This window comes from Erigeron canadensis, chromosome 1 (assembly GCF_010389155.1).
Source record: "Erigeron canadensis isolate Cc75 chromosome 1, C_canadensis_v1, whole genome shotgun sequence".
Classification (NCBI taxonomy): Eukaryota; Viridiplantae; Streptophyta; class Magnoliopsida; order Asterales; family Asteraceae; genus Erigeron; species Erigeron canadensis.
In genome coordinates this window covers 44,481,216-44,496,078 of record NC_057761.1, presented here as the reverse complement: position 1 = coordinate 44,496,078, position 14,863 = coordinate 44,481,216, and the positions used below count along the sequence as shown (strand labels likewise).

At 32.6% G+C, this 14,863-nt stretch overlaps 2 protein-coding genes across 2 annotated transcripts; one reads left to right on the top strand and one right to left on the bottom strand.

The window, feature by feature from the left end:
- The first annotated feature begins 4,816 nt into the window (after positions 1–4,816).
- Positions 4,817–7,197, top strand: LOC122585198 (protein DOG1-like 3). Its single transcript, XM_043757309.1, has 2 exons — positions 4,817–5,276; positions 6,524–7,197. Exons 1-2 carry the CDS (start codon positions 4,916–4,918, stop codon positions 7,033–7,035), a joined length of 873 nt encoding a protein of 290 aa, XP_043613244.1. The 5' UTR covers positions 4,817–4,915; the 3' UTR covers positions 7,036–7,197.
- A 1,711-nt stretch (positions 7,198–8,908) lies between these two features.
- LOC122600425 (protein disulfide-isomerase-like) lies at positions 8,909–13,599 on the bottom strand. Its single transcript, XM_043773139.1, has 10 exons — positions 13,383–13,599; positions 12,553–12,583; positions 12,177–12,464; positions 11,899–12,087; positions 11,647–11,772; positions 11,189–11,326; positions 10,977–11,096; positions 10,162–10,279; positions 9,921–10,033; positions 8,909–9,373 (listed from the first exon to the last, which is right to left on the bottom strand). The coding sequence occupies exons 1-10, from the start codon at positions 13,574–13,576 to the stop codon at positions 9,158–9,160; spliced, it is 1,533 nt and encodes a 510-aa protein (XP_043629074.1). The 5' UTR covers positions 13,577–13,599; the 3' UTR covers positions 8,909–9,157.
- Between the last annotated feature and the right edge of the window lie 1,264 nt (positions 13,600–14,863).

The window sequence follows — 14,863 nt, the reverse complement described above, 5'->3', positions numbered from 1 at the left end:
AGTAATATGATGAATTGATGTTGAAATAAATTTTATATTGGAGGTGCTTACTAATAAAAGAGAACCAAACAAAACACTCCATAAGAATACACCTTTGAGAATGCATGTAAAGAGTAAAAGACAACTTCAAATAAATGCATTTGTTTTCAACTTTTCATCAATTTGCCCATTTACATTAAAATATTCAGTTGTCATTTTCCAATAAAACCAACCCATCACCCGTTAAAACTTTTAGGTACACCAATTGCTATAAATTTCTATATTAAGACGTTTCTTGAGTTTAGAATTTTATATTATATATCCCTCTATTTTTAGTGTTTATAAGTTGTTCACAGAATTACAGGTATATAATATGTAAAAATCTTTATTTTCATCTATATGTATAAAATTGACTTAACATAAAATTAAACAATTAAAAGAATACAATCTGATTCAAAGAATTAATACTACCATCTAGTACGTCGGTGCAAGGAAACCTTCAAAGATGGAAGATGAAAATAATGAATAATAATAAATCAATTTAATTCATATTTTTAAAACTTAATTTAATAATAGAATGATAACAGTTGACAGAAGTATATAAGCTAGTTTGTCCACATGTGACCTTTTATTCAACATTTGATTATTTATGTTTCTTTGACTTTTTTGCTGATTTCAGACAAAAAGTGGTTAAAGTACCAAGAAACAACAAGTTGGCAACTTGTCCAATCCAAAATCTAATCTAATAGGCAAATAGAAAAAGATACGGATCGAGTATTCATGTTACACACGGTAAAATTTTCTGATGACGGTTGATAAGTTTCGGGAGCTAATTTGCTCAAAGAAAAGAATTACTATGCACACTACATAAATTATTAAATGACTTAAAAGCCCTTAGTTTCATTTTCACTAAACTCCCTCTCACTTTTTTGATTTTAATTTCGTATGGATATATTGTTTAGTCCAAAAAGTAAATATTTTAACCCCTTCAATCTTCATAAACCTTTTTGATATTCACATTGTTAACGTCGGCGGCATCACTGATTAAAGAATTTTACTCCAACACTTGTAAGTAACAAACTAATGAAGCTTCCAATAATTGTTTAATGATTCTCGTCATATTATGTTTGTAATGTTAGATTTGTTTAGTTTCTACAAATCTTTGCATATTAAGTATATTATTGTTTCATGAATAATTTTAGATTATTGTTTTATGAGTGATTTATCTACTTCGATATATATATATATATATATATATATATATATATATATATATAATTGTTGATTTATATGTTTTTATTTGCTAGAATATGAGTATCACAAAAAATCATTCTTGTCAAATTCATTTTTTGTATTTTGTTTTCATCAGTGTAAATTCATATAAACTTTTGTCGTCATCTAAAAAGTGAAGTGCTGTGTTATGTGTATAAAATATAAATATATATTAATATTAAAATATGTAGTCATTTGTAAAAACCATATATCCAGCAATATATCTTGTACGAAAATAAAGTCAGAGTTCGAAAGTGAATGGGGGGTTTTAGTAAAAAAAAAAGTAAAATATTAATTAATTCAGTGTGCATAACGGCCAAAACTAATACTTCCAAAAATCAATCAAAGAAACTGAGAAAGGCTGAACACATAACCCGCATCCTTTCACATTGTTTACTTCGTACTTTCATCACAATAATACACAGTATACACTTACAATTTATTTCCATCTTTTACTGTACACACAATTTAACACTTTTTTATTAATCAACACATAATCTATCAAATTTTATCCACATTATTATATCAATCAAATCACATAACATCTAACCACCGGCTTAAAAGGGTATTTTCTAAATCCACTATGTGGATCCCAGAGTGAGTTTAACCAACATCTCAGGTTCGAGTCTTGGGATTCTCATCTCAAAGAAATTTTTCATGAGGGGTTGAAGGTCCAGAAAATCTATGGTTAAAATTGTCTCCAACATGTCTGAATCGAAACTCACTTTACAAAAAAAAATAATAATAAAAAATCACATAACATCTCATGTAGAGAGTAGAGTTATATCATTTACAATTGAACCTCATAGAGGAATTCAGTTGTCACTTAATTAATAAATGTCTATATACGTATAAAAGAAATGGTTATTTAAAAACTCACAAATAAAAAAAAAACGTGAGAATAATTCATCCAAGCTATTCAAAATGCTTTATCTTACAAACCGTAAATTGTTAGATGAAAAAAAAATATGGGTAGTCTTAAAATTTTGTCCTCTTTCATTAGAGATGCAATTCGATATACTTTGTAACTTTTGTTTTTTTTCTCTTTGTACTTGTGTACCTACACATGTTGGGGATCTTTGTTTTCATTTTTAAATTAGTAAATAACCATATGTACACAACAATGAAGGTTAAAAACGGAGCCCGTCAATCCATGGCAGAGCCATGGTGGCCAAGGGCGGAGCCCGTCAGTCCATGACGGAGTCATAGCGGCTAAGGGCAGAGCCCGTTAGGTAGATCACCCATCACCGATCACCCCCTTTGACCTATCACCCTCTATGAACTACCACACTATGACCTATCACCTTCAATGACCTATCACCCATACCAGCCACTATTTATGAATATCCTCAGAATCACAATTTTCTTTCAACTTACACATGTGTAGGTTATGTGTAACTATAAAAAAAATAAAAATTAAAAAGTCGTCTAAATATATCGAATTGCATCTCTGATGAAAGAGGACGAAATTTTAAGATTACTCATACTTATTTTTTCATCTAACGATTTACGGTTTGTAAGATAAAACATTTTGAATGATTTGGATGAATTTTCTTATTTAATTGAAGAGAGAGAAAAGTTGGGGGAATATGTAGCCCAGAATTGTTCTCGCGTTCTATTTTATTTGTGAGTTATCAAAATAACTCACCCCATATGTACAAACACGTATGATTAATTTAAAGGGAAATAAATTACTTTTTTTTGAGAAAAATGGATTAGATACTCTTTAGCAAGCGACAAAATATAAATTAGTTTAATTAATTATCTATCTTTTTGACAATAATCTATTTCAAAATGGGTAGTGACAAAAGCCAAAGGAAGTATCAATTAGTATAAGAGAACTACTACTTCGTGCAATGCGACAGCAACGGTGATAGCAATAGCGATATGATGTTGACGCAAATGATGGTGGTGGTGGCGCCTGGTGACGATTAGTGTACGTAATTGATGCCAAGAGAAAAGTATAAATATACTAGGATTTAAAGTTATCAAGTTGCGTCATCTAGGTCATTGTTAACCATGATAGCGTAACTATCATTTTAACAGACACATACTCATTTAACTAAGAGAACATAATTTTTTGTCATACACCACCATACATGGTTCATATTATTATACTGTACAACACCTTAAAACATATTAGGTGGTGTACTACTAATAAATGGTGGTGTATGGATCATAAAGCGTAAAATAAAGGCCACATAAGCAATGCAACAATGTCACCTCAATTAGTTGAGTTCATGTTAGCTAAATGATAGTCACGTTATCATAGTCAACATGGTTTGAAATTAAATGATCTAGATGAAGCTATTTGACAGTTAATGTAAAAATCATTTGAATTAAAAAAAATCATTAGAACTTATAAGTTATAATTTGATAACTTGATATGTTCATAAATAAATAGTATATATGAATAACTTTGTTTATACATGAACAGATCGATTAAGTTATACTTAATACTCTATTCGTCTCACTATAAATGTTATGTTTTGAATTTTCCAAGTTTTTTTTCTAAAAATTTGACCTTAAATATTACTCCCTCTGTCTCATCATATGTGTCATACTTTGAATTTTCAAGGTCTTCGTTTTATAAATTTGACCATAAAAATTTCTTATTATGTTACATGATATTCGATAAAAGTTATATCAATGGAAGCACGTCTAAAACCGAATAAATTCTTATAACTTTCATCAAATATCATATAACACAAACAAATATATTTAAGGTCAAAGTTGCACAAAAAAGACTTTGAAAATTCAAAACTGGACACTTTTAGTGGGACGGATGGAGTATTGTTTATGTTATATAATACTTGATGAAATTTATATGAATCAGAACTTAGATGCGTTTTTATTTGTATCACTTTCATTAAGAATTATATACTGTAAAAAGAATATGTATTTAAGATCAAAGTTGAAAAAAAAAGACTTTGAAAATTAAAAAAAAAAAAGAGAAATGATATTCGTACCACCGAAATTGATTCATTTACCACACAATACAAGTATTACAGCACACTGTACATTCAGTTAATGCAAAGTTGTGGTAAATTAATCAATTTTTGTGGTACTAATATCACTTCCCAATAAACACTTATAATGGGACAGAAGAAGTATTACATATGTTCATATGTGAATGATTATCACATAAACCTTATCTTTTAATATACAGAGGGATAACCAATTAATCATAAATCAGTTAGTATCGTCACCAAGTGATTATATGGGTCCACAATATGAAAATTGTAGGGTCACAGTTACAAAATGCAGTTAGTATCTTGTGTTCTATGCTGATGATGTTTCATCGGACATTGATATGATATTTGTTCCGAATACCAAAATTGTAATTTCACCCATTTAGCATTTTATATTTATTTTAAAGGGATAATAAGTAAGTAGTATTGAGCATTCGCCCATGGTTTTGCATTTGTTTGAGGTGCATGCAAAAAAACAAACACGTACTCCCCTCTAACCAAATAATGTTTTTGTATTTGGTGGTTAGTTAAGGATTCAACTTGTGCACCCGGCCTCTACTCATGTCAATATGCATATACAAAATACATCCCATCGTCATCACCATCTTAAATTCAATCCTCAAAGTGTACTTTTATCAACTTGCATCATTTCTCTTGCTACAAATAATAATAATAATCATTCACCCATCATTATGTCAATTCAGCCTAATAGCGCTGCTTTTATGGCTCAAGCAATGCATACAGATACTCCCAACCGTGAAACATTCCACAAATTCTTCGAATGTTGGATCTCCGAACAGAATTCGTATCTCGAGGAACTTGTTTCGGCATCTAATTACAACCACAACGACGACGACGAGGCTGTCTTGGTTCCTTTGATAGAAAGAGTTATACGACATTACGAACATTACTATCAAGCCAAATCGAATTGGGAGAAAAGAGACGCTCTTTCCATGTTTAAACCCACTTGGAGGAGCAAACTTGAGGATGCCTTTCTTTGGATTGGAGGGTGGAGGCCAACCTTAGCCATTCATCTATTATACTCCAAATCAGGTACTTCTAGCCCATTCGATCGTCTCTTTTTCTCTCTCCATCTGGCCAATTTCATTTTAAATATGAATTAGTTTTGATAAATTTGTACTCGTTTTTTTCATCTGATAGAGGTAATACTGTTTGCAACTCATTTTCTCATACTTTGCTTGCTTTGCTTGTGCTAGTATTGAGTACAATTGTTGTGGTGGTGGTGGTGTAGCCATTAGCCCATTATTAGTCATTCCAACCATCTACTCTACAAATCTTAAAACAACTTCAAAAAATTTATGCTTTTCTATTTTTCATACAACGTACACTTAATTTTGTTCAATATGAATCTATTAATGAAGCTTAGACTAGTCCTTGGGATTTAATGTCCTCTGTGTCTTTCAGCCAAATGTTAGTCATGAGTTCAAAACCTTTGAAATACATATCGGGAAGTCCTTGCCAATGAGGTAGGACATGATTTTTTTTCTAGCATTTAGCTGGTTTCCTCCAGAACAGTCGTGAGACTTCCACCGCAGTCATGCCTTCGGATTGACTATGCTTGTGACGTGGTCAATCTCTACCGGACGATGAAGAGGCAATGTCACTAAGTCAATCACCACTGTTGTTAAAAAAAATTAGACTAACTAAAGTTAATAATGTTTGAGTACAAAGATTAATGAGGCAATATGATTTAGAGAAAGTTAAATGAGAAATTAGTGTTTTCAAGGAGTGGACACTCTTAGTTTTATCCATCTAATGACTTCTTTCAACAAAATCTAGAGTAATAATTTTCAATACATTTCTCCATTTTTTTAGGTTTTGTTAAAAGAAATACTAACGATTTTCATTAAGATGCATTAAATAGTTGTACACTTACTATAAAATTCAAAGGTGAACTTTTGATATTGAAATATACAATCTTTTTATGCACATTAAAAGAATTCTTGAGGGCTTCATTTAGCAGTTTCATTTTTTTTTTTATCCGTAAATCTCCGAATTTCTAAAAGAAGATTTCATTTAGATTGGGTGGTTTTCGGGTAACGATGAAAAGTTTGACTAAATGAGATAGGTACTTTGCACATCTAAAATTTAGGTAATCAGGTCCAACAATCTTTGGACAATTTTCTTAGACAACATAGATATTCTCCTATTGAAACATTTGTAGAGTATGTTAGATTGTATCTTACAAAACATTGTTTTCCATCTATTCAATATAAGGCGTGACAGTTCTATATAGTCCATTTTAACTAAACTTCTATGTACATCTCTTATCTAATAAGGTATTCAACTAGAAGCTAAACTTGGAGATCTCGTCCGTGGACTAACAACCGGAGATCTAGGTGATTTGGATGCAAGTCAAATGAAGCAAATCGACGAGTTACAACGAAAAACAATACATAATGAACGAAAATTAAGTGAAAAGTATGCGAAACTACAGGAGTCAGCAGCTGACAAATCAATGGTTGAGCTTTCAAACGTGGTATCTGAAATGAGTAGGAGTGAAAACAGGAACCATGACGAACAAAATGAAACTGAGGAGAAAGTGCAAGGGACGTTGGACTCAAAAGAGGATGATATGGAAGAATTGTTACATATGGCGGATGATCTAAGACTAGAGACGTTAAAGGCTGTAATTGACATACTAAAACCGATACAAGCAGTGTATTTTTTGATCGCGGCTGCTGAGCTGCATCTACGGCTACATGAGTGGGGGAAGAAAAGGGACGCAAATGCAACAGAAAATGTTAGCACGACTAGTAACATGGATAGCGGTGTGCACGTATTCACATGACTTCAGAATTCATCATCACTATCCCAGCTGGTATTATTTCTTAGGGTATACTTCTTTAAGTTCAGTTTCTTCATTAAGTTGGATAAGTTGCTTATGTAATGGATGTCACAAATATTAAGGGCCAATTAGTACTAATGACAGGAAAATTCGTTACCCAGCAAATCTATTTGTATGTAATATATAAGTAGCACATTCAAACTTTAGAAAAAAAAAAATCTAAAATTCATATGCCTAAGCATTCCTAATCAGTTCAATTGTTGTCATTCCATTCTTGATTCTTATACCCACATTCAAAACACACCCTTGTTCTTGATCTTAATCAGAATGACAGAATTGCAATGACAACAACTTATTTGTTGACCATCTCGTAAACTGTTAGGTCAAGATCATTTTGATTCTACTAATAAAAAGGTATGTTTGAAACTATGGAGTTCGATGGAGAGATATGCAACTTTGGAGAATATTAAAAGTAGATGGATGTCATCTATCGACCAAATATAAAGTCATTGAATATTTGCCCATTCCTTTCAGGTAGGCTAACTAATCTAGTTAACTTAATAGTGTATAACCCATGTTTAAAACGAAATCTTTTTGATTAAAATCCATTTAATGACCTCACTTCTCTTCTCTTATTTTCATTTCGCTACTGTATAAAACACATCATAAGAGCTGAATTAGTATGTACATTTGACTTGAGCATCGTTTCTTGTCTTTTGGATTGTATATATATTTTTGATGGGTGACCACTATTGAGTGCCTGAATTTCGACATGTTAATGAAGGGAACAAATATGCTGAACATCTTAACTTTTCTCACTTCCATTATTCTTGAGTAGATGTTTGTGTTACTTGCTTAGTTACAAACTGTGATATGAGATGTCAAGGCAAAACCAGGATGCCTAGCTTCTTGTATCTTGCCAATTTCTTTTGCCAATTCATCAATAAATTTCAACACGTTTGAGATGCTAATAACAAATAGTTGCAAATCAAGGTTTATGATATTGTTTGTAACTCGGAAATGAGAAACAAGAAGATCAAATAAGTCTTGTATATGAGCTGGAAGTGGCGAATCAAGTATGGATTGGAGATTAGTATACAAACCTCTTATGGAAGCTTATCACAAAGCTTGCAATGATGGACAAAAAGTAAGGAATTGTGATAGGTGACAAAATTTACTTTTTCTTCGAAATAAGTCAAGCTCAGGCCTCTAAGCTACTCACAGGCCAAGCTTCGCTCATCTACACCTATGGTGCACAAGATTGCGGGGTATCATCATCGTCAATTAATATAACCCACGTCGCACTCAACAAATCTATAGGCATGGCAATAAAATTAGTATCAAGTTGGGAGATTGTATATTAAATTCTTCATAGGTGATGGGTATTAGAATATATTTTATTCGCTTTGAGAAGTCCCGAGACCTAAATGCGTGATGCAACTTAATGGCACCCATATGCTCAAATCAGTTGCTAGTACGTGAACTTAGGTACAAGTCCTAGTTATTCATGTTACTAAAATTTGGTTTTAAAATGTGGTTGTTGCTATTGTTTGCATAACAATGCTTTTGTTTATCTATTATTGTTGTATTAAATGTCAAAAGTCGTTCCATTCAGCACTAGATAAGATGGCATCACAACTTCAGGTTGGAACAAAAGTCCTCCTTTTTCATTACTTTAGTAACTTGCAACGGATTATTAGACCCAATAAAATATTTATTTATATGAACTTTCTGACAGTAGCTGTATCTTTTAAACCTCCCCATTGGTTTCATATACAACTATACAGAATGTGTGCTACAAAAAACCCCCATCATATTCTTGGTTGTAAAATGGTTTTAATGTCCATCACCCACTATTCACTTAACGTACTGCAGCTTGACAAAAGTTACTTCGATTTTATTTTATTTATCTTCATTCTAGTCACAAGACTTTATTCATATCATGCACTACAAAAAGTCCACGGTAATGATGGTAGCGACAATGTGGTGGCGGTGGGGGTGGTGATGAGTGTTGTTGGTACTAGTGATGGAACGATAAATCCACAACTTAACTTGGTCTCATAACATAAAGAGTACATGCAACTGACCTACGAATATTAAAAGACAACTCTAGGAGAAAAACTCTTCATAGCTCATCTTTGCCTGATTCAGTGGTGGTGGTTGTCGTTGTGGTTTTTGGAGAGGCCTCATCCTCTCGGTTCTTTTGAATGAACTCGATTATATCCTCCTTTGTCCTGTTACCTTCGTATGGAACCACTTTACCACTTGAAGATTTGAAGTATAGCGTCGGGTAACCTTGAACTTCAAATGTGTCGCTTGGAATGTCGTTGTTAGATCCATCCTAATACAATACAATGCAGAAGTATTAACACTTGGAGAACAAGCAAAAAGAATTTCTTTTAAATCAAAAGGAAAATATTGAATACAACAATCATTCTGCATGATAGGAGTTAAATTGACATAATATACCTAGATACAAGGGGTTATAAATTAATTTCAGTATTAACATTATGTGTGAGTCAATTTCAACACACTGAAATTCAATGGTCAGTTAGGCACTTAGGCTGTATATTATTGATATGGTTCAAAAGACCAAAAAGGAAGTTTAAAATACAAGGACAGGGTTCAAACATGTTGGAACTCGTCTAGAGTATCCAAATGCTCATGACCTCCTAAATCCCTTTAGGTTTATTTTCCAAAATTTAAATATATTTTTACTGTTTAAATAATATAGTTTTGTAATCATATGTAACACATTCACTTTATTATAACAAAAAGTATTTTAGGCGTACAAAAAGTGTCAGGTGGTTTTATGCCAAGTTCCAACCAGCCTGACCCACCCGTTTTGCCACCTTTGCTACGAGAAAAAAACACAATTGGTGACTTACGAATTTTGCTATCATAACATTGGCATCATTTTCAAACGAGACAGCAACTTCATCCAATATCGGAGCCAATTTCTTGCAATGCCCACACCATGGTGCATAGATCTCTAGTAAAACTATTAAATATAAGGCACAAAGTACAAACCATAAGCTTAGGAAAGAGGTGGGCTCGTACCCTGGAGCAAGTAGTCTTATTTCTCTAGAAACAGTTTAGAAGAACATAAGAATATAGATAAAATCTTACTGTTCTTGTTGGAGTCCAAAACCATATTTCTAAGGCTATTGGCGACCACCACCTTCACAGGCTCATCATTGGTTTCAGGAATAGGTTCTGACTTTATAAATGGCTTCACTTTTCCATCCTACAACAATCAAGTATATATCAATACAAAACGAGATGAGAATGGCAGGGCAGGGCAGGGCAAGGATAAATGGCATGGCAGGGCAATCATTTAAAATGTTAGGAAAAACTTCATGTTTTCATGTCTTTTGGCATCATAGATGGCAGGGCACGGATATGATATCACCCTACTTTCTGTAACTTATGTAGTTACCATTTGTAAGCCTGGCTAAGCTGAATAAGTATTTGTTTCTCTGGAGGTGGTATTTTCAACGCATTCGTAGAAAAACAGATTTGGGTATGGTTCAAACGGATAAAATACAAAGGAAAAAAAAATAACAGGCCAACTGGATGAACCTTGCCCATAGTGTATTTTTATACTTGCAATGTCCTCAATCATTTTATTTAAAATATATATATATAGATTATCATTTAATAATACTCAAAATAGCTTTTTGGAATAAGTGTTTCCGGGTCAACCGCACCATTTTGATTGGCACCCACTTCTTTTGACCCAATACCCACCCCGCCTTACACGTCCAAGCTTTCACTTTCGGTTCTTTCAAAAATGAGAATAGCTTAAGCATTATAAATGGCTAAAAAAGAATGCAGCAGGTCTTCAGATATAAAAACTTGCAGGGTAAACCGGTAAACAAACCTTACAGCTTAAACATGATGATATCTGAATCTTGGGAGAAAGGATAGAAGTTCAAACTTACCATATAGTCCTTCAACCAAGGAGCAAGTTGATCAGCTTCAACATTTGAGTTGATAAACTTCAGACCATTAGTGTTTTGTACAATAAGAACAGGTGACTGATCTTCGGTAAGCCCAAAATACTGCATATCCAGGTTGACAAGTAGCTCAGGATGGGACTCAAATTTTGGAAAAAAAAAAAAGAAAGAAAATGAAAGATATGAAAGATAATTACCTGCAATGCAGCTTGGCTAGCCTTAACATCACCCAAGAGGAAATTCAACCCCTTTCCTTTGTATTCACCAGCAACATCCGAGTATTTTGACTTATAAGAGTCAACATGCTCATGACTGAAATCTAAGAACAGCATAGCCTGAACAAAAAACATACATACTCGGTTGCTGAGTCACAATTATCTTATAAAGGCAATCATCATATAATTACAAGACATTGTCAATATAAGTTGGCAGTAGAAGATTGGTAGGGATTTTGAATTAGAATGGCGGCCCTATAACAAAAGAGAAGTAAATTGAGGCCGACAAACAGTTAGCTTGTGAATCATATGCTTAGATATGGATATTCTATTATTTGTACAAAAATCCCACTTGAAATGCTGGTCTTTACTGCATTTATTCCGCTAAATAACGGTGGGTGCAGTGAAAGGGTTGTCCTCTAAGTAAAATGGGCATATACCTTTGTGTTGGGACTTTCGAAGTATTTGACTAGGAATGGTTGGTTGGCTGGGCTCTGGTCAAAGAGTGTCACCAAAGGAGTGCTAGCATCTTCAATGAACTTCTCCAAAGCATCGACTTCAAATTTCTGTAAGCTCAAATAAGCGGGTGTCAATAAATTGTGACGGCCTTTATCTTTTATGAAAACAAAAAAGCAAAACCACAAAATAATGATAATAGTAAAATATAGCTAGATACAGTGGATGGCTTGTACCTGGGAATCAACGACTAGTTCATCGAATGGTTTGAGCAACCTAACAGTTGGGACGGTCACCGATGAATCCCCACGGGGAAGAAGTTTAACATTTGTAGTGTGAACAAAGTCATAGTCCGAACGAAGCTTGTCAGCCAAGTTCAAGAAGTTATCAAATTCTTCCCCAGATAATTTGGGGAAAATACCTACCTGCAACAACACAACAAATATTAAAGAAGGTGTAAATCAAATCTCATGAAAATTAAATGTAGTATAAATTGAGAATTTGAAATTCTTACCACAACGACTTTCTTGTCATCAATAAGGCTACCTGCATCTTCTGGAGTTTTGACTTCAAACGAGGCAGGACCAACTTGCTTCTTCAAAAACTCAACAATGCCATCAGCCTCACGGGGGCCTTTATAATCCTGAATAACTTCGCCTCCTTTTTTGAAAATCTTGAGAGTGGGGAAACCTTGTATCTCATATTGTTGTGCTAGTCCCTTGTTCTCTTCAGCATTGGCATCAACCTTTGCTAAAACAACTGGAGGGTCATGGCTTGATAACACAGACGCGGCCTTCTCATACTACACATATTACAAAAAGCACACAAATCAAAATCACGAAATAGCTACGTATCATCTAACTCGACCATATGGAAAACAAAATGGATACCTCTGGAGCTAGGTTTTTACAATGACCACACCTGTCAAGTAGAACAACATGCAATTCACAAATATTAGCAATCGATTTTACAACATGCAATTCACAAATATTAGCAATCGATTTTACAACATGCAATTCACATATATACAAAGTTAAACCAAAAGATAAGTAACTATAAATGCATGTAAATTTCAACCAAAAAAAAACAAAAAATTACCAGATTTATTCACATAAACTACAATGAATAAATTATACAAAGACCCTATAATCGAAATTATGATCATGCGAAGGTTTTGCCTCTCTTGAGGTCCAGGATTCAAATCGCGGCATTGGCGTTCAATTAAGTACGTACTAACAACTAACATTTGTCGTTAAAAAGACACTCAATTATATAATGCCTCTTTAAAATATCAGCCACAAAAGCATTTTCTGTATTATTCTTAATACTTATTTTTAGACAACTTTTATCTAACTATATATATATAAACCCCCTACGGTTCAGAATCAACGTCACTGTTAAAATGCCCCAAATCATCATCATGAATTTCACATGAATCAACAATTCAACATTATAAACCTATCAGATCTGTATCCATCTATAAAAAGGGAGAAATAACTTGTAGATAACACAAAGCGATTTACATACATTCAATAATTTCAATTTCCAAATTATTCAGGACAGTTAACAAACAGTCAAACTTCAAGTCAACGGTGGTCAAACAGTTGCTAAATCAGATCGATCAAATTGAAACAGCTACTTAAATAAATAACTAAATCTATACAGATATAGAAATATATATATATATTAGAAATAGATATATAGAGAGAGAGAGAAATACCATGGAGCGTAGAATTCAACAACGATGAAATTGTGTTTAGAAACAACATCAGAGAAATTGGAATGATCTAAAGTCAGCACAAATTCTTTCTCAGGTACAGATTCAGATTCAGATTCAGCAGTGCATGATGCAAAAACAAATAAGCACACGAATAATACGACAGCATAAACCCTAGAAGAAGAATAAATCGTCATAATTTCTGCTGCTGCTTATGTTAAATTGCTATATCTCTTCTGGCTAAAATATATATCTATATCTATATCTATATCTATATATGTATAAATAACAAAATGTCGTCACGAGATCTCTTTTTCTGGCTAAGCTTATACTGTCATGTGAGAATGAAGGCTTCAAGACAATGGAGCGTGAATAAATAGGGTGAGGTTTGGTGGAAACGACGTCGCTTTTTGTCAAAATTGGTGATGGGAAATGTTTTAGAGATAATTTTCGCATCCGACGTGGAGTATAACTTTAAAAACATATATATGTTTTTAAAAATATCAACGGAAGATTAAATGAAAAGTTATTAAATTTTTGGTGATGGTATGTAACGTATGTATGTCCTATCATTCTTTGCCACGTTGCATGAAACTCCACGTTGCATCTCACCTTGATATATGTGCCACCTTGCATTTCTTTTATTTCCTTTCTTCTTTTCTTTTATTAAATACATATTAAATTTTCGTTATACCTTAAAATGGAGTATTTATATTTAATAGTTATAAATAAGACAAGTTTGATATATGATTGATACTATTATTTAAAAAAAGTATATCAAAATATTTAAAAAAAAGTAAATCAAAATTTATTAATACATGTATATATTACTTGTATCTTTGTAAAATAACGGTATAAAAATAAATGTAAATATTTTATGTTGAAAAATAATAATAACATTGTTTTATATTGTACTAGGTCTTTTACCCGTACGATGTGCGAATTTTTTTTAAAGCAGTATAATAATAAACTATATTATGAAACATGAAAAATGTAGTGACCTTTAATCCTTGGATGATAGATTATGTAATGTGAACTCCATGCATAATGTTTTAACATACAAATAGACCTAAATTCAGGTTGAAATTTGGCATTGAGGACTTTGGCTATACTTTAAAGAATTGTTATAGTTGGTCGAATACCCGCAACATACAATTAGGTCAACAAAACAAAACAATGAAGTGTAGTGTAGACCTACATGTAAAGTTGAAACACGCGAATTCGATTTATAGAGTGCCCAGAGTATATGATCAAGAATTAGGTGAAGATGTTTGGACTCTGAACCAACCTATTTTAATACATCTATTACCGTTTATTAGTTCATATAAAGTATATTATTTCCACATCATGATGATTGAATCTTTTGACTACATAGAGCTTGATAAATGTTTAACTATTTGTTAAATAGCAATTATATACATACACAAAATAAAGCTTAAAAAAACTTTTTTTATAGAATTACTAATGTGATTAGATTATATTAC